Raw genomic sequence first — 25,325 nt, 5'->3', positions numbered from 1 at the left:
TACAAGTTTATAATTTGCTTAAAGAAAAATAGGAAAATAAAAAATAAATCAAAGGGAAATAGCCACATGGATGGAAGAAAAGCAGCAAGTTTCACCAATATGGCTGGTTCAGCCTCTCCTTTTGCCCCAGCTCTTAGTTTGATTGTCTCTGCTGCTCAGATAAAGCTTTAATATCTCGATCTGAGGACAATCAAAACCTTACTACCCTGCAAGCTATAGCAGGTTGACCACAACGAACACGTGTCTGAAGGACAAGGTTTCCACATTCTGCTGCTTTTCTACTTGGTTGTTTTGTCCAGTGACAACATTTTCTCTGTATAATTCTTATTGTTGCATTCTGCCTAATTTTGATTTAACCAAAACACCTTTCTCAAATTGGTCTTGGGCTACAAACATGCAGATGAGCTGAACATGACACAGTTTGTTCTAGTGTGCGAATTGGAAGTGAAAGGATTCTATGATATGGCTCTGGAGTTTTATCCTGTTTCTTAAAATGTCAGTTTACACTAGGGATATTTCCAACTGTCTGAAGTTTAGGGTCAGCTCCATTCCACCCAGAGTAACTAATTTAGGAACAGTCAAAGGACAACTTGCAGATTAAAAAGGCAGATTATAGGTTAGAGTGAATATGAACAATACTACAACAGGGCAAGTTCAGCATCAAAACTAATAGAGATATATAGAATGAAGCTGGGCATAATCACAACTCCTGTAGACAACTGCATTTCCTTAAGTCCATGATTATCACTTTAAAAAACTTTATTTAATCAAGGAAGGAATAAAGCCTGTAAAGCATTACAGTTCAACAGTGACTGCTATACTGTGACTAAGCAGGTTTGTGTCTATTCTATCTCATCTTTCAAAATTAACAGAGCAGAGCAAAGTTAAGTACCTTCTGTGTTGTGGTGTTTGCTGTCTGTGTGAAGGGGTTAGTGAAGGTTATTTTCACATGCATGAAGTATATCCAGAAAACATAAAATTCAGGTAAAAATGTAAGTATTAAAGTTCAAATCACAACCACTGTATTTCTAAAATACTATTCTGTCATATATGTTGAAGTGATCCAAATAATCTCATCATGGGTACCAAAACTGCATCCCATGTTTTACAGGACAGAAACTACCTAACTTTAAACATACACACATACACAAATCAAGGTGGCAATTTTGTTGTTGATGGTTCTAGTCGTTGCAGTAAAATCTAATTCCCGACATGTACTGAATTTAGAACTGTCAGCTCTATTTTGAGAGATGTCAAAACTTAGTCCCTGAAAAAATAAGGTTATTATAACTGCCAGAAACTTCACTAGCTAGATTCCTTCCATGTCCTACTCAGGTGACTTTATTACAAGAGAACCCAGAAACTGGAGCTGAGACATTATTAGTTGTTATGACAGATTTTCCGCCAACCTACTAAAATGTCAAAACAATTCAAAGAGGTGGCATGCAGAAACAAAGAATTTCATTCATATCTAACAACTTACACTCAAATAGGAAATGTCCTGTTGGATATGAATGAACAACACTGACTTTTAATTTAAAACCACTAAAGGGGATTTCGCTCACCAAAATCATCCAGTTACGTATTCTGGCATATCTAAATCCAACAAAAGAGGGCACTGTGACAAGCTCAGATACAAATGCTACTCTGCTTAACAAAATAAGCACTGATTTTCCTGTCACTGCAGATTAGTAAGACAGTCAAATAATAGAATGCAAAGTGAGCTCTAAAATTTCCATGTCAGAACAAGTGGAGAGGCATAACTGCAGGAGGTCCTATCAACAGTCCACTCTTCTGGAGACTTAGTACATTCAATCTTTAACTTCCATGATATATAACACCCATACTTAATACAACCCTACAGATGTTTAAGGCAAAAAATTATTCCTGCACTAATTATAACCCTAATATGCAACAGGATGGATAAATTAATCCCTGTAGTAGCTGTGGACTTGCTGCACTGAATTTAATTTGATGGTTTATGCTCACACATGGATTTCTCTAATATACTCATGTATTCAGAGATGAAATTTGATTACGGACACTGTTAAAGAACAGTGAATCAAATGAAAGCATCTTCCCTGGAGTGGGAAGAGGTCAGAAAGCCACTATCTTTATTGCACATTACTTCAGTTAATCTTACGTGGTTTTAAACTTTCCAAAAATCAAGACACGGGAACTCTGCTAATCCAAAAAGAGCCATAAAGCAATTAAGAAGACTACTAGGACAAATACCATGCAAAGGTTTGAGCTCAATGGTCAAACTCTCACTGTTGGAAAAAAATGCTTGTTAGTGGCTAGCCTAGCAGAAGTCTGCTGGTATCGAGGCAAAATTAATTCCACAGAGACCCTACATCTCCCTGAAGTCTGCTGTACTAAATAACTGTACCAAGAATGAACTTGGTCTGAACCATTCATTCTTTTTAAATCTTAAAAACAGAAAAATAGACACAACTGAAATGCCTCCTAAATAATGGTAATATAGTCATGCCATAGATTAAGCACTTAAAAATCTAAGTCCACTACAAAATTTAGACAAGGAAAACCTTTTCTGCACTTTGCATTGTGGTGAAAGCTAAGCACACTCAGCTGAAATAATGCAACTGATTTTGACCACTGTAACACTGTTAATGTAAAATGAGAAATGGCACACTAGTACTGGAAGGAAAATAAAGTCCCTGGACTATGATCAGCTTCAAGAATAAGCATTACAGATCCCAAAAAACTAGTCTCTAGATAAAAGGCTTGGCAAGGGAAAGCCCATGCCAACTCTCCTGGAATTCTACTACTGCGAAGAGTAATTATAAATAAGGAAAATAGAAATAAGAAAGATTACCTTTGACCAACAGTTGTTACCATCTGAAGGCTGTTCAGTGGCCTATGTGATCCAGTTCTCAGTGGACTAGTGTCCATATCACAAAACCCAACACCACAAATGGTACTAACTGGTAACCTTGTTGGCAGTCTCACCAGACAGGCCAAGAATTGAATGAGCATGGAGACTGAATCCCCTCTCATCCCTAGAAGTGGTCCCTTCAGGTCAGGGTTGAGGCACATTGGCGGGGCAGTCTGGGGGAAGCTTGCACTCCCGCTGCCTGTGCTGTACCTGTTCTGTGGATAAAAAGAGGGCTTCAGTCTCCACGGCTGTCAATCCAGGTCCTTTCACACACAGGTGAACTAAATTCATACAAGAGTTTGGTTTTCCCTTTGCTCGTTTTAAAGAGGGATTACCTTATCCCAAGCGCAATCCTTAAAAAACAGCTAGTCAGATCACAGAAAGGAAGAGTCAAACATCACATCTTATTCATTGATAAAACCAGAATAAAGGAACATTTGGCAGCTTCCCCCACATACCTTCTGTGTTGTGGTGTTTGTTGTCTGTGTTGAGGGCTTAGTGAAGGTTATTTTCACAGGCGACATGTGTGGTGGTAAGGAGTTGGCAATGCTCTGCATTATATTACTCATTTTGGGGCTCCCACTTACAGGCACTGTGATAGTTTTAGTGACAGGAGTTACTGCCTTCGGGACCTCTTTCAGGAGAACAGGGGAAGAACTAGAAGAATTTGTTCGCCGTCTTTTGCGGGGCTTTTCATCGTCATCTGAGCAGCTGACACCTGGAAAAGAAATACTTTCTCTAAATTGTGTTTCCCCTGTCTGCAGATCTCAGTCCTTTCTGAAACAATACATCCTTTTGAGTCTTTCAAGTAAGACAAAAAGAAATAAAGGATAAATTACATTTTATGGTGACAACCAAGCTGTATCACACCTCAGATGCTCTTAGTCCTTGATATGGGCCACACTCAGTGCAGGGGATAATCAGGGACAAATCACCCAAAACCCCAAGCTACTCAGTTACTGGGTTACTTCATTCAGTTTGAGAGCTTAAAAGAACATAACAGCCAATAAAGGGTTTTCATTCTGTCTACAGAAGTTTGACTAGTGAAGCTACACACAAAAGGGGATTGGGATCATGCCACACACATTTTAGTTTAAACTTTTACATTACTTTGGGGATTTTTTGGTGGTGGTTTTGTTTACAGCAACTGGACTATCAAAGTTTATCCCCCTATAGTTTCCTTAGACTTCAGCTTTGCACCTACTTTTGTGTCATGCTTACCCTTATAGTACCCTTCTGCCTTTCACCTTAATACAGCATCTTGAGATATAATTCTTTTTTTTTATTATATAGTTTCACTGTGAAGATCAATCCTCACTTCGTCAACTTTTGCCTTCTCTGGTGCATTTTGTGCAACAGATATAAAATGGCACCTAACACACAATAATGAAAAACAAAAGAAGTCCAGGCTCAAAAGAGTTCTTTCTTCCTCACAATCATATACTGCACACATAGAAAAAAAAAAATCTGCTGCAATATTCAGCTCAGGAAAGGATAACAGCGTGATTAATGGATCTTAAATCCAAATGAAACTTGAAAAAGTAGGCAACAGATTCATAAATTATGGAAAGGCACAGATTAGTAACTTTGCAAACCTCTCATAGCTACTCGGCAGCACTGAAGGCAGGAAGGCTCTGCGAAAGGATCTGAACAAGCTGGACCTCCATGGGCTGAGGTTCAACAAGGACAAGTGCCAGGTCCTGCCCTTGGATCACAACCATCTCATGCAGAGCTACAGGCAGGGGGCACAATGGTTTAAGGGTGGCCAGGCAGGAAGGGACTTGGGGATGCTGGCCAATAGCTGTCTGGATATGAGCCAGGAGGGCCCAGGTGGGCAAAACAATGGCACCTGGCCTGTATCAGCACTGGTGTGGCAGCAGGACCAGGGCAGTGACCATTCCCTGTGCTGGGAACTGCTGAAGCACCTCCAGTCCTGGGGTCACTTCTGGGCACCTCCTGAGAAGACAAACACTGAGGTGCTGGAGCACTTCCAGAGAAGGGAACAGAGCTGGGGAAGGGTCTGGAGCAGCAGGAGCAGCTGAGGAAACTGGGGGGGAACTCAGACTGGAGAAAAGGAGGTTATGGGGGCACATTCTTGCTCTTGACAACTCCCTGAGAGGAGGGTGTAGCCAGATGGGGGTTGGGCTCTTCTCCCAGGTAACAAGTGAGAGGACAAGAAGAAATAGCATCAAATTGTGCCACGGGAGGTCCAGAGTAGGTATTAGAAAAAAAACCTCACTGGAAGAGTAGCTAGGCATTGGAATAAGTTGCCTGGGGAGACAAAAGTCTGGAAGTGTTCAAGAGGTATCTGAATGAGACACTTGGGGATGTAGTTTAGGGGTGACTATGATGGTGCTAGGTTGATGGTTGGACTAAATGATCTTGAAGGTCTCTTCCAACCTTGACAATCTGCAATCCTGTTATTTATGTTTACCACACTAACCTCTGTCAAACCATTTAAAAAGAAAAACAATCCAAGAGAAGCTGAACAGATACAATCCTGCCTATGCAAAAGATGATTGAAAATCTTGTTCCATGTGCCTGGAGCTTAAAGACAAAGAACACCATCACAGCAAAAGGCAGTCTTGCTAGTAATCAAAGCAAACTTGGTTGGTAGTCAATCTCTAATTAGGGCCAAGATCTAATTATGGCCAATCTCTAATTAAAATTAATATTCTGGCATTTAAAAAGTGAAGATGCAAGAACATAGATAAGAAACTGCCCAGCACCACAACAGGCAATTGTGGAAAAATGGTATTCTGCCTCAGCAGGAGTAGCAGCGCATTTGCAGGTACGTATCCAAAGGCTGACAACTGTATCTACAGAGATAGGAAACTGAACTAGGAAAGAGAAGCAAATTTCAAAAACATAGCTTCTGTTGGCTGCCTAGTTGGCTGTAGTAGTACAAGTGAAGTGTGGATCTATAAAACCAGATTTCAAATCAATAAATTCTATCCTATTATCAATCAAAATATTCTAATCAATAATTTACTCTATGCCCCTGAATAAGCCTAGTGGTGACCTCCCTCTATAAAGCAGAGGTTTGATTACATAACTTTAAGGTTTATTATGGGCAGGCTTCTAAGTATTTCTGTGAGTGCACTATAGAAACTTGTAACTATGAGTGCACCATAGAAACTTGTGACCATGGGCACACCACTCATATTGAATGTGTGCAGTCATTTAAAAATCTCAGAATCCATTTATATCCAAAATCCACATGCAGCTAGCATGTTAGGACATAGTTGTTATTTTGGTGGGGCACCAAGAAATAAAGAAAACTTTGTCTGTGTTCCTCATCCACAAAAAACTCATCAACCAATCCATCAAGACATAAAAAAGTAACATTAAACTAGCAGAGCATTATTTTATGTTAAGTACAGCTCATTTGACCTCCTGTTTTCACTGCTGAGGTTTTGCAAGAATAGTATTCTTTTCATTTCATGTTAGAAATTGCTGTACAAAGTTTTCCACAGACATTGAGCTAAAAGGTAATACAGCTTTGACTGTAACTTACACTTGATAAGTAAGGAAGCACAGTCATGGAAAGGTTAATGGCTCAATCAGACTGTGACTTGGAAGAGGTTACACCACAGACCAGTGGCAAAGTCCTGACTGTAACTCTGATCTCCAGAATCTGCTCCTAAGCAGGTTTGATAAAAATCAATGTGACTGATGTGACATACTCTGAAAGACACACAATTCCTTAAAAAAATAGTCAATAAAAACAGTAACAACAAAATGAAGCACATGAAGTAGGGAAAAAAACTTAAATCTAGGGACAGAAATGAAAATTATCAACCCTGTATCATGTGTCTAGACTTATTTGATACTCATTTTCACGTAGTAATTCTATAAAGTCTACATTAAAATTTTAAGATGTTAAGAATGTTTTCCCCTGAATCTTCAAACTAAACCCAAGTGATTAGTGTATAGATCAGAAAAATGAAAAATCTCAACGTAATGGGTTTCAAGGGTTGATAGAGCCATTAACAATGCTCTTTTGCAAGTAACATTATATTTATGTACTAAGTGGCATTTCTGATTAGCTAGAAGCTTGTACAGATGTATATATATATAGCATAAAGATAATAATTTTTAATAATTAAATCCCTTTTTAAAATTATTACAGGTATACAGAGCAAGCATAAAAATAGCATTTATCTACTTCTATATAGCATTTATCTACTATTAATCTTTACTTGTTTTGATAGAATCAAATAAAACAGAAGGAAACATTTTAATAATAAAATAAAACTACCCATGATGAGGGCATATATATGAGAACATAATCTGCTTTTAGAACTAGCTGACTTACTAGCCAAACAAAGATGGGGACACATACACCCTCTGAAGAAAAAAGACTGTTTCTAGATTCTATGTCTTGGATTTCCAGATTTAATTACATGAAGATGGGTCTCTGGTAGGAATTCACATGAAGTTTTTGCAGCTGCCAAGGAACAAAAGTTTCACTAAGACTGACTTCCAGGTAAATCACAAAATGGCCAGACACAGTATGTAAGCATAAACACCTACCAAACTGCATCCAAAAAGAAAAAATTTATATGTCAACTGTGAAAGTGGAAAAGAGGGACCTTTTCTAATTCAACTAAGTGACTACCATGCTTTAGTTCTCAACAAGATGGATCAGAAATTCACTGATATACAGAAATGTCTATATTTAATTTTCAAAATATTTTTCACTTGTCCTTGTAGCTTTAGTGCTCCTTGCAGCATTTTGCAGTGAGTGGATTTACCCTGAACACTATTTATCTGACAAAGGGAAGCAATAAATTCATTCCCTAGACGAAACGAAGGCACAAAGGCGTTAAATGACTTGCCCAATGCTGGAGTGTTTAATTTGGTCTAAGCCTCAGCCATGTTCTCCCTTTCTTTCCCTTTTGTTAATCAGTTGCTAGTATCACTTACTTTTGACGTAAACAGTACTTCCACTTGGCAAGACGACTACATTGGAGGCTGGACTGGCAGGTCTGGGGGACTTCACTGTTGCTACACTGCCACTTGGAACAGGGGTAGATGTTGGGGTTGAAGTGGTACTTGTGTAGGAATAGCAAACCACCACTGAAGAGGAGAAAAGACACCTTCCATATAACTGAAGTGCAGAATCCCATTATCCTATCACTATTTTTACTACTGAAACGGAAGCCAAAGACTTACTGGGTTTACTATCTGTGTTTTTGCCTCTGCATTCCTGTTACTGTGGAATACTCCCCAGTTTGAGCTAATCATGGCCATGAGATTAATGGTCTTCAAAGACAACACAAAAATCTGAACTCCTGTCCTCCCATCCCCAAAAATCTGTGCTGCCAATGTGAAATTTTTTTGTACTGATCTTTACTTTATAATTTGATATTTTTAATTTTAGCATTAATTCAATATGTTGATCTTTTTGCTTTTCTGTAAGTGATCACATCTAGACAAGTAACTGATAGAAAAGTGTTATTGTCTCAACAGTACATCAGTTGAAAAAACCAAAATATTTGTTCAGTAGTGAAGAACTGATTGTGCTAATCAGCTTTTTTAAACCATTGCTTTTAAGTAATAACACAATGATGCAGTACTTCTCACAAAACCAGGATAAAACAGCTTGTTTCAAGAAATGTTACACATTCCCCGGTTGTATGAAGCCTACTTCAAGCCTGCTGAGCCAAGCTGGTTGGAATGTGTACTACCATTATTTTAAAAGCATAGGGAAAGCAGAAAGCAACCTTTTTACTTGTTACCATAGTACATTTAATCTGAAGGAAAAAACTCAAAGTGGTATTTTCTTGATTTTAACCAAAAACTTCTTGAATTCTTAAAATAAAACATTCTGAAACAGCTTTCATCACTTACAGAACTTTACAAAATCTAGCCATTAGTCCAAGTTTTTAAATTTTACAGAGCTGAAGAAGTTAATCAGTGAATGTCATTTCCTCACGAACTGGGTTCTTTTCATATTTCAGTTGCTAGAGTGTCAATAACACAAAGCAGTCAGATTAATGCTGCAGACACCACAAGGGTATCTTTTAAAAAAAGGGGTATTTTATATTTCTGTGAATAATGTTTGGTAAGAAATATTTGGATTTTTTTGGTAGGTTCATAGAACGGTTTGGGTTGGAAGGAACTTTAAAGCTCACCTAGTTTCAACCCCCTGCCATCAGCAGGGACACCTTCCACTAGACTGGACTGCTCCAAGTCCCATCCAACCTGGCCTCAAAAAAATAACTTTAATATTTAACACTTAAAATCTAAGACACCAGTTTCTATAGTGACGTTGTTTTTACATTCCCATGGATTGCAGCAGAGCTCCATCTTTCTCTCACCTTCTTTGTTTCCAGTTTCTGCAGGAACTGGCAGAGATGCGTTGTGCTGAATCGCTGCGTTGGCAACAGCGTTGGCAGTGACAGTGAAAGCTGTTTGTGGAACAAGGCGTGGCATCAGTGGCACCAGTCGACGACCTTCTATGGACCACTCAGAAGAGCTGTTTGGTCCAGACATACTAAACAGAAATGCATGTTCTGTTAAGTATTTTGACAAGTTTCCAAATACTCAGTATCCTATTTGAGTACATTTCTTTTCCAATAGTACAAGTCTAAAAGGCAGTTTAAGACACACTAGAGCACTAATACTCAACTTTCTTTATCTCATGAAAGCCCTAGCATTTTTGTTATCTGATATAAAAGCCCTCCCATTTTAAATTGAAGAGTTGACTCTTCTTTTGTTGTTTTGTTTTACAGAGCTGTTCAAGGGCCAGAGGTGTGTGAACACCACACTCAAACCCCCCCCATAAGGTTAGCTACTATTCAGTTGCTGTACTCTACTTCTGGATTATGAAAATACCAAGAAACTAAACAGATATCATAAAAGACTATTGAAATGGATTATGTTACAGGAAAAAAACTCTCAGCTTCTAAGGCAAATTTTTTTACCTGAAGAGTTTCTGATCCTTGTTAAAGCAGTCCCAAACAAGGTGACAGAACATGAGATTATTTAAATGCACCCTAAGCATCTTTCTAAACAGAAAGCTGTCTTCTGCTCTAGTTTGCTCTTAACTTCAGTACTTACACCCACACTAGAATGTTTCATAAAAACACTATTCTTATCTAGATGGATAAATATTTTTGACTGTTTCACATGAGTCATTTGTCAAATCAGCAAAAGCAAAATGGCAAATTATTGTTCAATGCTGTAATGTTTTTAAGCAAATCAACCCATTTAATGTATTAATATATTCTAAAAAATAACTTCTCACATGAAATATTTCAAGCAAGTTGCAGCAAGAGCTGCTACAAAGTAGTTTGTAAAATGCAGGGTATCTGCTCTGTTGTTAAATCTATGCTTCAGCACTCCTCATACATATGCATACTGTATAAAGAGAGCTACATAAGCTAAGAAAAAGATCTATTTTAAAAACAAAAAATAAAAGGTACAAAAGCTAGCAAAGAAGGCTTTCCTAATGAGTTAAGATAATTATGTAAGTCAAATACTATAATACCAACCATCACTCATAAGGAATTACCATAGGAAAAATAAAGAAAATCAGCATTTTAAAACTGCACCTTGTCTGGATTATAATATTTCATTGAAGTGCAACACCTTAGGACAAACTATTCATGTTCTGCAGAATACTAAGACTAGAAGTACTACTTAAAAGGAAAATTTGATTCAGGAAAAGAATCCTGATTTGACAACTACATGCTTTTCATTATTCCCCCCATTTATTTAAAGGGGTGTAAGGACGTTGGTGGGTTTTGTTTGGTGAACAGCATACTTCTAAATCTTTAAACTTAAAATTAAAACTTGAAGTCTTTCTACAGCACTAAAGCAGTATGCTGATTTTGACTAGACTTGGATCAAACAGTTGCTAACTCCAAGTGTCCTGCTATTCATATTACTTCCTTTCTTTCCTCTTCACAACCCCAAAGCTACAACACTCAAACATAAAAAAGTCAACAGTTGTAACACAGAATAAGAAAAAAACACAGACACAATGCAGCTCTGTTTAAAGACAGTCCTTGACAATAAGACTATTAAGTAATTACCTAAAATACAAAACCACTTGATCTACTGGTCCTCCACCTCTCAAAATCATGAGGAGCTTGTGAAAGCAAATGCAAGGAGGAACCAGCCCAGCTGATGCCAGCACAGCAGCTGCATCGCTGAGAGTGATGGACACTGATGTCATCGGCTTGCTGCAGCTTTTTCTACTCAGACCATTTTTTCCTTTCTATGCTGATACACTGTTTTCCACTAATCTGTCACCTCTTTTCCTCTCTTTGTCTTTCCTATGTAGTTTTCTCTTTCCTCTTAATACAGCCTTACCAAACTGATTAAAATAATACTAAAAGCAAAACAAAGAAACAAACAAAAGCAACATGTTCATCCTACTTAGGAGCATCTCTATTTTTTCCATTCTCTGTTTATTCTGGTCTATCTTACAGAATGGTCTCTATGACAAAAAACTGTTTCTTACATTGTATAGTGAATGGGATAGCCTTGGATCCAAAATACAATGGTACTAAAATAACTGTTTTAGGTCCCTATATATCTAATACAGTAAATCCTTCATCCATACAGTGTTTTAACTACTGGCTCTTTAAACTACCATCAATCCTTAAATTTCTACCATTCAGTTAAGGCACAATGGATTTCCCAAAAGGTACTTTTGCAAATCAGCGACAAAATTACTTGGAACTTACTTGTGTGCAATCGTTGTTAGTCGTTCATCATTTACTGCTCTCCGAACTTCAGCACGATGTCGCTCTGTTGAAATACTATTAAAAAAACAATAAAGCAAATATATTTTAATCAGAGGAAGACATGATCATTCATCTAAAAATTCCAGCTAAAATTAAATTTATGAATAATTTATCTAAGAGAAGAAAGGGAACAGGACTTTACATTTAAGAGACTGTCACTTAAGCCTTGCTGTCACAGAGAGAACGAATCATATTATTGCTCAAAAATATTATGAAGAATGAAAAGAACATTCAAAGGGTATCCTTGAAAAACAGCTAGAATCCAACCTCCTAATGAGATCAATATATTTAAAGGATATGGCAGAAAAGTTCACACAGGACATGTAGCATTCTTTCTAGAGGTACCTTGGGTTCAAAGACCCTGGAGTTCTACCTTGACAAAACCCCAAGCCAGTGTACATTCACAACCCGGCTGTAACCCTTTTAACACTCAGTATCCCAAAAAGTACCAAGAAACCAGTAAGGCTTCTACCACTGAAGGATGGTTGTTTTCCTTATTAAAAACTCCAAGGAGAACAGGAATGAAACCTCGGCAACATGGAGAATTACTTCTCCAAATTCAGATTTACATTGTGATCCCAGTGAAAGAAAAAACATGTAACACCTTAAAAGAAAACAGGCCATAGTTCCTAGCTTGAAAAGATCAAGGTTACCTAAGCACTTTAGAGAGCTCTCCAAGAAGATCCTTCTTCTCTTTTGTAAGGTCTCCCTGTGCACGTAAGGCACTGATGACACCTGCATAGGCCTCCAGTTCTGAAGAATTAAGAGCGAATAATATTTCCATTTAATGATCACAGCAAAAGGGAAAAAATGTTGTTTTCCATATTAATGACAGCATTCTAATAATTTTCAAAATCACTAAGAGTAACATATTCAGAGCTATTTCAAAAGAGATTGATGATTTGGACCTCTCTCAGTCAATTACTCTGCAGCATAAAACATTTCTATGAAACAATCCTCATCACAGAGGATTATCTACTTTACAAACCCAAATGAATGTGTCAAGCTCTCTCTGACCTGACAATTCAGGCAAAAATCTTGAAGAAACTGTTTGGAGAGTAGTTCAAAATTCTCTTCATATGTATCATTGTTTGGAGAGTAGTTCAAAATTCTCTTCATATGTATCATTATTACGAGTTCTATGGAAAAGCTTGGCTTGGAAAAGAAATACACTACCAAAAGAGGAACTGGTTTTCTTGGAATGCCTTTCCCTAAGCAGCATGGAGAACAACAGCTCTAGTTTGTTAAATATGATCATCATAATCTTTTATGCCTATTTACTTGATATGGTACAACTGCTTGAATCTGAAAGAAATGCAACACAATGAATTAAACCTGCTCAACACAAAATAAACAATCCAGCTATTCTTAAACATAGAACTACCACAAAGACTAACTCACAAAAATACAACTCTGATTTACCAGAAATGTGTAATTCCAGGTGACTGAGATGTCATGCCAACAGCACTTTAAAAAAATCATAATGTAAAAGGCTACTGATATTTTTTAATTTTGTCCTACTAGACAGGGTGAAGATATATCTAATGCAAATAATGAAGCCTGCTAATTTGGTAAAGAATTACTTGCTGTTCTGAGCTTGACACTGTTTAAGGATACCCGAAACAAAAATACTCCTGATCCTTACATAGTTGCCTTTCATTTGACACTTCCATTTCAGCAGCCAACTCAAACAAGCCCACAACAGATCCCAGTTATCCAAAACCAAGAATAAAAGGTGCAGGCCAAAACCTAACATTGCTGAAGTTTGCTGCAAAAGAAAAGACTGATGCTTTTCTGAAAAGTTTCCATTTAGGATTCCAAAGAGCTAATTTCCAAATGAAATCAAGGAATTGTGCTGAAAAGAAGTTTTGCTCTCCTGTCCCAATTAAGCAGCTAAAACAAAAAGTAGAGTAATTTTGGTTAACTATGCAGCCTGCACAGGGATGCTGAGTGACCTACAGAAGCATTTACAGCTTCATTTATAAAACATTCACTAATTAATGCAATGGTTATTACTAATATCAACATTTATTTAGACAATCATGTTACAATATTCATTATACTAATTATTTTCCTGTTAACAACTTAAAGTAATTCTCAGATGCAACCATATATTTATTTATCAAGGGCAAACTTTTTTTTCCTTTTGCATTATAAATAAAGAGCCTCTACACTATAGCTATAAAAATGCACATTCTGGTCTTTTGGAAGCTAGTAAGGATTACAGAACAGCTGTAACTTCCTCCCCTTTGTGTTTATGCAGCAACACAAAACACATGAACTAGCTAAAATGGGTTTGGCAAGTAAATATCATTATTGTTCATGTTAGGTGCTATGATCATCACCTCGTTCAGTAATAAACAATCAACACCAGGTCCTGCACACCTCAAGATACATTTCAGCCTCACCTGCATCCCTGCTTCACTCCTTACAGAATACTCCCACTACTGCTGTACCATTAGCCAAATTAGATGTGAGCTGGAAAAGCAGGACCCTCTAATGTAGATGGCTATTGCTGCATGTGACTGTCACACAGCTACTGCTGCCATTGCCTGTGCTCTTTCTACTTCCAGTCCTGTGCTGTGCCTCCTCTCAGCTCACAGAGGCAGTGCCTCAGCCTCATCCTGCTGGCAGGGCCCCCTTGTGGGGACACAGCTCATGCCAGCAAAACAAAAATTATTATTTTTGAATTTTTTTTTCCTTCCTGTCAGCATAGGTTATGTCATTGAAGGAGGTGTAGCTGCAGTTCTGTTTGGCTCAGCTGCACCAGCAAGTTTCTGCCAGCACACCGCTGTTAGCTCGGGTTAAAGTTTTTTTTCCAGGCTTCCAGCCAGCACAGCTACATTAATGAAACTTAGTAGCACATATCTGGTCAAAAGCTTTTGGCACGCTGTACTTTCTCCTAGTTTCTGTATTTCTTGAGCCTTGCTTAAGACTTAGGGTTGACACCTTGACAGTACAGCTTGTTGCAACATCTGCATCACTGTCCCAACAGCACGCAAATCCCATATTCCCAACAAATTAAATAAAAAGGGCAAAGGAAGGGAAAATAAGTTCTGAACTCTCAAAAAATAGAGTGGATGGCTCTGCCACATATGAGAACCTTGGCACAGTTAAGAAATACAGCACACTATCTCTTAGCAGTCAAACAAAATAAGAACGAGAAAAGCTGTCACTTGACAGTCTCAGGAAGTTAGAGGGAGCCTCAGCTTTCTTCTTGACATCATCTCCTAGATTATGGTCCTCAGAAGAAACTGAACAATATAAGGCTTTTTTCTTTTCCCATCTAGTATCAATTAACTGGCAAACCCCCAAACGCTTAATTACACAAATTCAGCCATAAGAACTCAAAACCAACTATGCCGGATCAGACCAAAGGTCTAACAGAAGACTCTCTCCCCTGCAGTAGCCAAAAGCAGATAAGTGAGGAAAGAGCAAACATTTTTATTACTTTCCAAAACACAGAAGCATCTCTCCTCATACACTTAGATTTACAAGGACAGAGCACAAAAATATCTTCCACTGTCTTGGGCAGGGGCCTCAAATACTGAGCTACATTTGAAACAATGAAAAAGATTCCTGTGGTTATGGCTGTTGAGTGAGGACATCATTTTCCCACTTCACTGACAACCTGTGTAACTGCAAATCACAAACAGCATTTTCTTAAAATCCTGTTTTATGTCTTCACAATAATTACTTCAATACTTGATTCATCCCTACAGGGACAGTTAAACCAGGATTCCAGTTTTTTGGGGGTACAAAAAGGTGTCTAATACAGAACTGGGGAAAAAAAAAACAATCAAAAACCACAACAAAACAGGGGAAAAAAAAACCAACCCCAAAGGTTCTCAAAGGTTGTCTTTGAAGATTTTGCTGCACGTTAATAGTGGCAAAAAAACCCAGCCCTGCAACAACAACTAGGACATCCAAGAGAGATTCGACCACATCAAAACAATTCTTCTCTACTCATTTTGCTAGGGCTGAGAGTGTCGGCCAAACATAACTTTAAGCCAGGGCTGTCAAACCAATGACACATGGAAAATGCAGGAAATTACTTGCAAGCTGCCTGTAGACATATTAAAATATTTCATGCAAGCAGCATGAAGGCAAATCTTAAAAGGGCAAAATACAGATCCACAAATTGTATCTTACTGTACCCAGTTTGCGAAGGATCCTCTTGCACTCATCCCTACTGAGGTCCAGAAGAGTAGGCCACACCACAGGCATCCTTCCCTTGTGTCTGTGCTCCCACAGAGCTCAGCCTCGCTGGAAAAGGAATATAAACGCTCAAGCCCATAATTTATTGATTTCCCAAGCCGATTAATGTAAACTCCTCAGCCTGCGCACAACTCCACCGACACTTTCGCTCCCATCCCCACCCCAGTCTTTGTAGTGGCATGAAGGAATTCGGCAGTTTCACAAGAGCATGGACTTCCTATACTCTCTAGCTCAAATGCACTACCCAAGCCTTTTTACAATGTCCTATCTCCTTCTGAAGCCTATTTTTTTCAGACTGAAACGCTCTCTGAAATTATGTTTAAGTCTCCTCCCTCTCTTTATGCAGAGTACCTACTAAAAGAATTCTTCCAGTGAACCGCACGCTCCCATTCCCCCCAGAGAACGCGTTTTGCGCCAGGCTATGTTATATGACAGGATAGCAAAAACATCGTGTGTGAAAATTTGCTCTGCACGTACCAACACCAGCCCCCTCCCCCAAAAAATCAGCCAAACACGGGAACACCTCAATCCCAACGCAGCGAGATTCCGTGGGTGGCGGGGAGAGAGGGCGCATCTCCCCGACGCGACGAGGATAATAAAGGAAAAAGAGCAGCCGGAGGCGAGTTGGGCAAGCGGGGCTTGGGCCGGGCAAGGAACGGCACGACAGCGGGGGTGGGGAGGGGTGGGCACCGGGAACAAAAGCCCTGACGCCGCCGCAACTCCCAGCGTGGGGTCGGAAGGGGGGAGGGTCTCCTACAAGGGCGCCCGAAGGCAGCCGCCACCCGGGCATCTCCGCCCGCCCTGCCCGTGCCCTGGGCGCGGGGGACTGGCCGGAGCCAGCGGCGCTGCGTTCCCGCCAGCATCGGGGAAAGAGAGAGAGGGAGCGGGCGGCGGCTGGCGCTGCTTCCCCGCATCGGCCGCAGCGGTGGCGCCGCCGGGAGGGGGCCGGGGCGCTGGCCTGGGCCCGTAAGGGGCCGGCGGGTCCCCGCCGTCCCGGAAACGGAGCTGCCCCTCTCCCTGAGGCGGACCGCCCCGGGTAGGGCGGGGAGCAGGACCCACCTGCCCGGCCGTGCCCAGTACATCGAAGGCTCCGCGGCAGCCGCACCCCTCCCCCCCACCGCTCGCCAGTGCCGGGCTCGGGTTTGTTTAGTGGCGGCGGCGGCGACGGCGTTTACTCGGGCCAAGATGGCGGAGGAGCGCAGTACGCATGCGCAAGTGCCGCTAGGTTCGCTAGGAATTGTAGTCTCTGCCACCCCTCTGCCGTAAGGACCTAGAAGAAACGGGTGCCAAGATGGCCGCTCGAATACATATTGCACATGCGCAGTAACGAGGAGCATGCTGGGAACGATAGTTCTCTCCGTGTTGACGCGTGGGAAGCGGCGCCCACCGTCCCGCCGTGGCTTGGAGGGCGGGTACGGGCAACCGGAGGGGACAAAATACGTTGCGCGTTCTCTGCCCGGGCTGGGGCGCGCTAGCGCGGCTCGAACGCAGCCGCGTACCGCAGAACTCTAGGAAATAACAGCTGGCCACCACTCCTGGAACGAAATATGGCAGGGGAGAACATCACCCCGACGCCATTTGGCTATCTACAGTTTTCTAACTTAAAACGGACGCAGGTGGCGCGCGGGGCTGCAGCGAATCGCCTGCAGGGAACAATAATGGAATAAATTCCGCCTCTACAGCCCCGTCATAGCCGCTCCGGGTGTCTCTGTTCCCCTGAGCACAGCAGCCACCTGCACCCTGTGAAAAATGCGTATTTTATGAGTGGCTTTTCGCAAATATTAATATTATATGTGTTATGTTAGAAAGTTATGCTGTATTAATTCTCTTAAGTAGTGTGTTAAGTATAGTTTTAGGTTATAACATAATGTTAAAATAGAAACTATGCTATGTAACATACTTTTTTAAAAGAAAGAACTCGCACCGAGACGGCAGCCACAGGACACCGAAATCTTTCACAGAAAAAGAATTTATTGCCCCATTATCAGGAGAAACGAACTTCTTCCCACCTCGCTCAGGCCTGAATATGCCGTTAGGATTAATAGGAAGAAGTTGACGATGACCAGACAGAATCCTGTGTTTGAATGGAATTTATGCATCATGTGTGAGGTGTATGAATATGCAACAGGGTATTGTTTTTAAGGGTTAATCCTCTGTTAACCGTGTGTCCTTTTTCGTGCTTATGCTGCCTAGAAAAAGGTACCCGGACTGTCCGTAACTCTTTGTTTCTGTTGTCTCGTATTGTCCTAATCCAAATTATCCAAATTTTTATTACTCTAATTATATTGCTATTTTTATAACCATTTTATTACTGTTAAACTTTTAAAATTTTAAAAAGACGTGATTGGCGTTTTTCACAACCCCAACACTACGAGTGCCAGTGTCAGAGCCCTGGGCCTGGCCGCTGTCTTGGCTATCACAGTGATTATAATTTGTTTTCCTGAAGTTTTCCATGAAAAGCAGTAAATAGTATCTGTTTGAAAATCCTCGAGTCAAATTAGAAATAGAAAATAAAATGTCTCGGGTGCAGCTGAAAAGTAATGCATCCAGTTGTGGCTGCATAAGTATAGAAAGTATAAAAGAATCTGATCCATAAGACTGCCTGCAAGGAAATAGCTGAAAAATCACACCCAGCTCCCTTCAGGGTGGGGCTCGCTCCTGGCTCACAATCAGGGCTCAGGGGTTTTGCTGCAGGCACTTTTTCCCGGTGTTGGATGCATTCTGGACATGGGCCCTTGAGGCCAGGCAGTTTGGTGAAGAGGCTCCTCGTTCTGCTCTCTCCAAGAAAATAGTGTGCTGCACTTTGCTTTTAGAATGCCAGAAACAGCTGCACCTTTGCCGAGGAGGATGGATGGTGTGCACTGAATCGTAACGCCTGTTTCCAGCAGATCCGCAAGGGCTGCTTTTTCCATCTCCCTATAGATAGTGTGAAAAATGCCAATCACTTCTTTTTACAATTTTAAGTTTAATGATAATAAAATGGTTATAAAAATAGCAATACAATTAGAGTTATATTTATTTGGACAATTTGGATTAGGACAATATGAGACAATAAAAACAAAGTTATGGATTTCCGGGTACCTTTTTCTGGGCAGCATAAGCCTGAAAAAGGACGCACGGTTAACAGAGGATTAACCCTTAAAACCAATACCCTGTTGCATATACATACACCTCATCCATGATGCATAAATTCCATTCAAACACAGGATTCTGGCTGGTCAATATCAACTTCTTCCTCTGAATCCTGATGGCGTCTTCAGGGCTGAGCAAGGCAGGAAGGAGTTCGTTTCTTCTGATAATGGAGCAATAAATTCTCTTTCTCCGAAAGATTTAGGTGTCCTGTGGCTGCTATTTCACTGCGAGTCCTTTCTTTAAAAAAGCATAGCACAGTTTCTATTTTAACATTATGTTATAACCTAAAACTATATTTAACACACTACTAAGGAAATTAATACAGCATAAATTTCTGACATAACACATATAATATTCATTTTAATATTTGCGAAAGCCAATCATAAAATAGGCATTTTTCACAGATAGAAATGTTTCTTCCCTTTTATCACTGGTGAATGTTTTCTCAATTGCCATTTCCTATTATTCTTCACAGCGGTATAAATCTCAAGGACTTGAAAACAATTATGCTGAACAGTACAAGACAGCTAGAAATTTCTTTTCTCCTTTTAATGCCTTCCTAGACAAGAATGAGCTGAAGGCAAGCAGCATCATCTTTGCATAATATTGCCTAATAAATGTCCTAAGATTTGTACAAATGGGAAGGTGCAGGTTTGTGCCAAAAATTGGAGTTTTCCTTTCCATGTCAGAGACTCCACTGGAAAGGAAATCACAAATTCTGTGATTTCCACAAATCTGGAAATCATAGAATCCCAGCATAGTTTGGGCTGGAAATGACCTTAAAGCTCATCCAAACTCCTACTTTCTACTAGACCAGGTGGCTCAAGATATGTCTTTTAGTCAGACTACTCTGGTCAACAGGAAAAGGCAAGGACAGCCTCACTTACCAGAATATAACATTTTGAGATTTATTCAGAATTTGTAATTATGATGCTCTAGCAGAGTGTGAGTTTTATTGCACCCAAGATGTTTTAACAGCCAGCCCTGATATTTGGTGACTAAATTATTCCATGAACAGAAATATCCAAACCTGCCTTCTTAAAGGAAACTTATCTACTAAGATCCAGATTTTAGCTGGATGGTATGTTTGAGTTTGTGTGTTTGTGGATGTGCTCTCAGAGTGGAATCACCGCTAATGATGCAGCTCATAAGGAGCAGAAATACCTTTTTACACTTGCTTAAACTTATTTAGATTTATTTTGTATTTGTTTTTGATCTTTAATTTTTTTTCCCAACATGGATGAAAGCAGCCAAGAGAATCAAAAGTTATTGTGGATAAGGTGGCCAGACACACACTGGTGCTCACGTATGTTTGTATGTATGTATTCAAGAAAATGGTATTTGCTTCATTTCCTTTGGTACACAGAGCAGAAAAGCGATGTAAAAAATGAGTCTGTTACGTATGTATGAAATGTCTGAAGCTGTGATTGCTGCATTTCTACAGATGTCCTAAGATGATTACCAAGAATATTTATTTTTATTAAGGATGAAGGCCCAGACTTGGAGATGTATGAGAGGTTCAGAAAGTCCGAAAGCCAAATTTTCCTTGTAGTTAAAGCCATGATGTTACCATTTACTTCAGACTAGCCTACAATCAATTCTCCATTACCCAGAAAAATGGGAGGGCTGAGATAGCATAGACAAAGTAAAAAATGCCCAAAGCACATAAATAATGAGTCCTGAAAAGCATAAAAAGGCCAGAGCTCTGCAGTGGTTAATCAGCTTGGATCAATAACCAAGATTGTCCAAGCAGATAAACCAGAACTACCTCCAGAGCCAGCAAGGTCTGGTCAGGAGGGTCTTCTCTAATCAAATCCCCCAGTCCAAGAACAGCACAGATCTTTCTGTAAAACTGAGCTAGGGTTGTCTGAATTCAGAATGACTGCACGCAGGTAGCTCAGATCTCCTAGCCTAATCCGAGAGACTGAGAGTTGACAGCATTTCTTTATGTCTGATGACCAAAATATCAAGTGTTCCTGTTATAGACTAAAAAAATAATAAGAAAAAAAATACAATATGGTTTAGGCTTACTTCATTGATACAGAAACATAGCTAAATGTCCCACATTTGGTCGGTAAACTCATATAAAATAAATGAGGTCATTGTAGGTAAAGGAAGAAAATGCAGTGTGAAAATGCCAGCATTTTTTTAGCTTTTGATGCCTCACAGATACGAATAATTTTTTCTTTTCTCATTACCTACATCCTTGCTCTCTGAGTCATCATTTAAGAAGGCCCAAAATTACAGAGCACTTTCTGAGTGTCCAGAAAGTAAAACAAGAAACAGAATTGTTGCCAGCAGCATTTTGTCATCTTTCCTAAGGAAGCAAAGCTCAGCAGTGTAAGAAAGCCACAAGGTGAAATTATTATTATTATTAAATTTTGTCAGTCAAGGGGAGCTAAGAACTCAATTAATCAAATCTGATGGTGACCTGATGAGCAACACTCTTCAAGTTGTTCTGATCTCTCTTGTGCCTTCATTTCCCACTTTTATCAGGCACTTGAAAAACTAACAGCAGACAATGATATATAACAGCTAGGCATTATGTGCAGGGTGCTGAGGCCCTGGCTCAGGTTGCCCAGAGAAGCTGTGGTTGCCCCATCCCTAGAAGTGCTCAAGGCCGGGTTGGACCTGGTCTAGTGGAAGGTGTCCTTGCCCATGGCAGAGGGCTGTAACCAGGACATCTTTTAGGTCCCTTCCAACCAAAACCACTCCAGGATTCCGTGATTAATTTTATAAAAGCATGCTGCTAAGTATTCTTTTTAAGAATTTGCTCAATTACATACATTTAAACAAAATCTGTTCCTCCTTTCAGAAAGGGAAAGAAATGACCATCAATCTCTACTACTTTTTGTTATGTTCTCTACAACCCAACAATTTCAGATTCCCCATTGGCTTAAGTAATATGAATCTCATAAATAACACACACTGGTCTAATTAATCACACTTTTTGGGTGCTAACAGAATATTCTGTCTCTCCACACTTATTTTTGTCCTCGAAGACAATGGAAGAGAGAAGGAAGTAAGCTTGGAAGCCTCAGCTGTGAGACGGCCCAAGGAAGAGCTCTGATTTTCCCAGAGAGGTGATTTGTATGCAGCTCAGATCGCCAGGACAAAGCTGTGTTTCTCAGCTCTTTAGGAGCTCATGGGAAATGAGTGCAGCAGCCTCGCTGCAGTTCTCGCTGGGTTATTAACTGCATCTCCCCTCACATCATTACAACCTGATTCATACAGGCTCTGCAATAATCCCTTTTCTTCAGAATAGCTTTTCATGGGTAGAAGAGAAGTGCTTCAGCTTGGGAACCAGGCACAGCTACGACAGCTGCTGCTTTTATGAGGTAAACAGTGAATTTCCAGCTTCCAAGAGACTTATGCTAGGAATTTTAAAAGTATAATTGGAAAATCAAGGGAAAAAATGTATTTGTTTTGGTCTGCCAGCAATTGAGAAAGAAGTAGAAAAAATCCACTATGCTTTTGATACTAAGATGAATGTAACATGGTAGATTATTTCAAATTTTAGGGAATTTAAGGATAGTTTAAAGTATATTCCATGTCTTGCATAAGAGAGAAATAGACTAGGTTCTGAAATAAGTTGAATTATTTCTTGGCCTTTTTTTGTTTCCCAGTGGCTTAATCAATGGAGTTTCCACTTATCCTAATAGGTTATTCAGTGACTCAATACATTTTCCTGCCATGAGCATCTCTATTTTAATGTCATTCTTCTTCCCTCAGACCATTGCTAATCTCTCTTCCTCCTCAAACACTTTCCAATCACATGTTTCCTCCTGGCTAAGAGAAAAGCAGAAGCCTCAACAATTTCTAGGTGCTGGCAGCTTGAAGAGCAGCTTTTTATACACAGCCTTGTCAGACAGATTGTCAGCCAGGACTATTTGTATTTAAATTCACAAAGATATTTCAACTACTTTTAGTAAAGATAGCTTTGTGTTCCAAATCAATAGATATTCCCCCCCCCCCACCATTGTAGTTAAAACATTCTATTCATCAAATGCTTTTTGTTTTACAAATCCTAACAGCTTCTCAGCTGAAAGTATCTTAATTCAGCAAGTATTAAAAATGCATCAAAATGCCACTGTGTATCGAGTTAAGGATGTATTTAAACACTTTGCTACACTGAGGCAAAAACTCAACAACAACCTCAGCCAATTAAAAAAATCACTTGTGACATTTTGCGACATATCAGAGCAGGAATTAAACCTGGTACCCTCTGCAATCTTGGGAGGCAGATGAAAACCTCCATCCTCTTTGTGGCTTGCTGTATTGGCAAAGAACATATAAACTTGCTTGCTCAGAACAGGAAACTAAGGAATGGAGCAAAGTATTGAAGCTCTTGCTCCACTGAGCCACTTGAGTCCTTATCTACAGCCACATATGTGTTATACAAACGCTGGGTATCTCTAACAAGCTTCTGCCATTCAAAGAACGTATGTCCCAGATCAGCAATTAGCAGAATTCAGTCACACTAGGAGCCAATTTGCACTGTATTTTAGGGAAGTTTTGCATTTTCTTTTTAAGTTTCACTTTTAACCAATCAACAGACCGTCTATTGCTTTAAAGTTCAAATCAACTCACCAACAAATTACTTTCTCATGATTTTGACCAATTAATTTTACAAGGCTGAGTATGCTATAAATACTGAGGAAGGAAGTGAATATTAAAATTTATATAATCCTAATATAAGTATTAGAAATTATATTGATCCTGGAACATCTTGCAAATTAAAGTTTAAACTTACAGTATTCTTGTAGGGTGACAACAGCAACAGAAAAGCAAGCTGGTGCTGCATTTGCAAACCAGAAACTAGCATTAGTATCACTGTGCAGTTTTCAGTGAAATTTTGGGCAAAGTCCATGTACTTTAAGAGGTTGATAATACCACTGGGGATGACCAAGGCTCGTACAGACAAATAAAGACACCCCTGTGCAGGGGCAAGCAAATAGGGAAAAGAGGAGTCAGACTCTCACTCCTAACTCCTTCATGGTGGTGTAACCTGCAGCACAGCACGGGGTGGGGAGTCTGTGATCTTGTGCTGGCTGGAACTTCAGAAGCTGCAGCAGCTCCGGTGGAAGCCCAGACTAAGAGCAGCTGCTTGGAATTCAGAAGGCTGCTTCCCTCTGCAGCAGGGAAGTAGCTGTCGGCCAAAATACACAGCTGAGTAAAAAGAGTAAGAAGTAGAACAAGTAAGAATACTGACAGCCTGTGCACTAAACCATGTTTTTTGGGCAGATCTTCACATCAAAGTCCAGTGCTGCAAAGACAATGGCTGGCTGGGTTTCCTCATATTGAGGATCTGATAGAACACATATGAAAATCACCATTCTTTGAATCAGAACCATAAAAAGAAAAAAATATACCAGTGAAATAGGGAAAATGCGATGGAAATTTGGTTTGACAACCTTTTAATATCATCACAGAGATTGTTAACTTTAATTTGCAAAAAGCTAACCTCAAAGGAGGAGCTGGGATGCTGCATTACTGTAACTTAGGGTGGAAGTTAAGTTGCATGCTGGTCACTAGTATTGCTTACTCAGCCTGAATTCACCTGTCCCCAGAGGTCTGACACACCACTTGCAGGACTTGGTTATTCCCTACCTTTGCCTCCCAGTTCTTCAGAACAGCAGGTACTTAGGAATAAAAAGAGGATATATCATCTTTGGAAGAAGGGTCAGGTCTCTCAGGAAGTACTTAAGGGGGTTGCTAGGGCATGTAGAAAAAAAAATTAGGGAGACCAAAGCTCAGTTTGAACTTAATTTGGCAACTTTTGTAAAGAATAATAAAAAATGTTTTTACAAATATATTAACAGCAAAAGGAAGGGTAAGACCAACCTCTGTTCTCTGCTGGATACAGGAGGAAACCTAGTAACTGTAGAGGAGGAGAAGGCAGAAGTACTGAACATCTTCTTTTCCTCAGACTTTAGTGAGAAGACAGCTTGTCCTCAGGACAGCTGTCCTCCTGGGCTGGTAGAAGGTGTCAGGGAGCAGAATGATCCCCCTGTTATCCAGGAGGAGGCAGTCAGAGAACTGCTGAGCCACTTGGATGTTCATAAATCCATGGGACCAGATGGGATCCATCCCAGGGTGAAGAGGGAGCTGGCAGATGAGCTTGCAAAGCTGCTCTCCATCATTTACCAACAGTCCTGGCTCACTGGGGAGGTTCCAGAGGACTGGAAGCTGGCCAGTGTGATGCCCATTCACAAGGGTGGGAAGGAGGATCCTATAATCCTAATTATAGGTCAGTGAGCCTGACCTCAGTACCTGGTAAGGAACAAATTGTACTGAGTGTCATCACACAGCACTTG

The 25,325-nt window shown here is 40.0% G+C and overlaps 1 protein-coding gene across 17 annotated transcripts in view; it reads right to left on the bottom strand.

Annotated features, from left to right (window-relative positions):
* EMSY (EMSY transcriptional repressor, BRCA2 interacting) overlaps window positions 1-17,089 on the bottom strand; it is a 42,013-nt gene extending 24,924 nt beyond the window's left edge. For 7 of the 17 annotated variants that reach the window (XM_059873274.1, XM_059873397.1, XM_059873323.1 and 4 more), the window contains exons 1-7: window positions 16,936-17,089; window positions 15,816-15,924; window positions 12,312-12,411; window positions 11,599-11,673; window positions 9,223-9,398; window positions 7,826-7,978; window positions 3,355-3,614 (exon numbers count right to left, since the gene is read on the bottom strand). In XM_059873274.1, coding sequence (XP_059729257.1) covers window positions 3,355-3,614; window positions 7,826-7,978; window positions 9,223-9,398; window positions 11,599-11,673; window positions 12,312-12,411; window positions 15,816-15,885 — 834 coding nt within the window. In that variant the 5' untranslated portion in view covers window positions 15,886-15,924; window positions 16,936-17,089. Of the gene's footprint in view, window positions 1-3,354; window positions 3,615-7,825; window positions 7,979-9,222; window positions 9,399-11,598; window positions 11,674-12,311; window positions 12,412-15,810; window positions 15,925-16,353; window positions 16,488-16,935 lie in introns of those variants that run through there. The other 10 variants (XM_059873303.1, XM_059873312.1, XM_059873425.1 and 7 more) reach the window with 6 other exon arrangements.
* Window positions 17,090-25,325: the final 8,236 nt, after the last annotated feature.

This window comes from Haemorhous mexicanus, chromosome 2 (assembly GCF_027477595.1).
Source record: "Haemorhous mexicanus isolate bHaeMex1 chromosome 2, bHaeMex1.pri, whole genome shotgun sequence".
NCBI classification, from domain to species: domain Eukaryota; kingdom Metazoa; phylum Chordata; class Aves; order Passeriformes; family Fringillidae; genus Haemorhous; species Haemorhous mexicanus.
This window is presented reverse-complemented; position numbering and strand designations above follow the sequence as displayed.